The 1426-nt window shown below is 41.4% G+C and overlaps 1 protein-coding gene across 1 annotated transcript in view; it reads left to right on the top strand.

Moving 5' to 3' along the window:
* Positions 1-281, top strand: part of LOC102762686 (cytochrome P450 3A12-like) — a 20749-nt gene extending 20468 nt beyond the window's left edge. Inside the window, exon 7 of the mRNA XM_006773753.2 lies at positions 71-281. Coding sequence (XP_006773816.1) covers positions 71-266 — 196 coding nt within the window. The 3' untranslated portion in view covers positions 267-281. The remainder of the gene's footprint in view (positions 1-70) is intronic.
* Positions 282-1426: the final 1145 nt, after the last annotated feature.

Genomic DNA, 1426 nt, shown 5'->3' on the forward strand with positions numbered 1-1426 from the left:
AAATGCAAACATGTAGCTCTTGTGGTGTTTATGTTTCATTAATTGTTTGCATCTACTGGTTTATAACCAGGTTTAGCAAGGAGAACAAGGACAGGATAAATCCTTACATATACACACCCTTTGGAAGTGGACCCAGAAACTGCATCGGAATGAGGTTCGCTCTCATGAACATGAAAATTGCTCTCGTCAGAGTTCTGCAGAACTTCTCCTTCAAACCTTGCAAAGAAACACAGGTCAGATACTTAACCTGTTACCACTCTGTGTGAATAATGCTTGATTGAGAGTTTTTTTTAAACTGAGATACATATGCATGAGTGTGCTCATTCATTGTTTAATACTTTGTTCTGTTGGACAGAGAATCTATCTGGAGTCACATGTAACCTTTAAGATCCTGGTAGTCTAGAGTACTAAGCCTGTGTTTTTATAGGGTGCCCCAAATTTCATGCAAGATTTGTGATTGTATTGTATATCCAAGTATAAAGGCCATCTAGAGTCAATGTAGTTAGTGTGACATGATCAGGTAGAGTCATTTGAGAAAAGTTTAAATTTGGTTTCAAGTCCACTGGAAGGAAGGGAAAGTGCTGTGTACAGTCCTGAAGTACAATAATAACTGGGTCATGACTTTTGAACACTGCTCTTTTCCACCAGAACTTACAGAAGCTCTTGTGAGAGGGTTCTCAACCACTGGTTATACAATGAAATCAGCAGGGATCTTTTAAAAATCCTATGCCGAGGTCATCTCAGATTCTAAAATAATCCATCCTGTGTGGCTTTAAAAGCACCCCGTTTGGTTTTCTAATGCAGCCAAGGTTGATTAAAGCATTTCTGCTTGATGTAAGAACTCCTACAGTCCATGGCCATCCTGGCTACTTGAAACCTGCTGCAATCAAGTTGGATACTTTACATCCTAATATGAACTCTATGATGTTTTTCTCACTCTCTTCCCCATTCTGTTCTCATCCTTCAAGTCCTAGTTCACTCCCAAAGCCCTTCCAGGAGGCTTCCTGCCCATTTTTCCTCTGCCATGTTATTGCTACTGCAGGCTGGTATCATCACTATCCTTCCTAACCGAAAACTTTATCATTAAACCATCCAGTCTGGTACTCTGTGTTTTCTTTGTATGTAAGAATATCTTTTTTTGCCGAAGCCGGTTTGGCTCGGTGGATGGAGCGTCGGCCTGCGGACTGAGGGGTCCCGGGTTCGATTCCGGTCAAGGGCATGTGCCTTGGTTGCGGGCACATCCCCAGTGGGGAGTGTGCGGGAGGCAGCTGGTCGATGTTTCTCTCTCATCGATGTTTCTAGCTCTCTGTCTCTCTCCTTTCCTCTCTGTGAAAAACTCAATAAAATATATTTTTAAAAAAAAGAATATTTTTAAGTCTAGCACCCCATTTTATTTCATAAATTCCCAATAGTGCCTTGCGGTCAT

The sequence above is a fragment of the Myotis davidii genome, unplaced genomic scaffold (assembly GCF_000327345.1).
Source record: "Myotis davidii unplaced genomic scaffold, ASM32734v1 scaffold2307, whole genome shotgun sequence".
Classification (NCBI taxonomy): Eukaryota; Metazoa; Chordata; class Mammalia; order Chiroptera; family Vespertilionidae; genus Myotis; species Myotis davidii.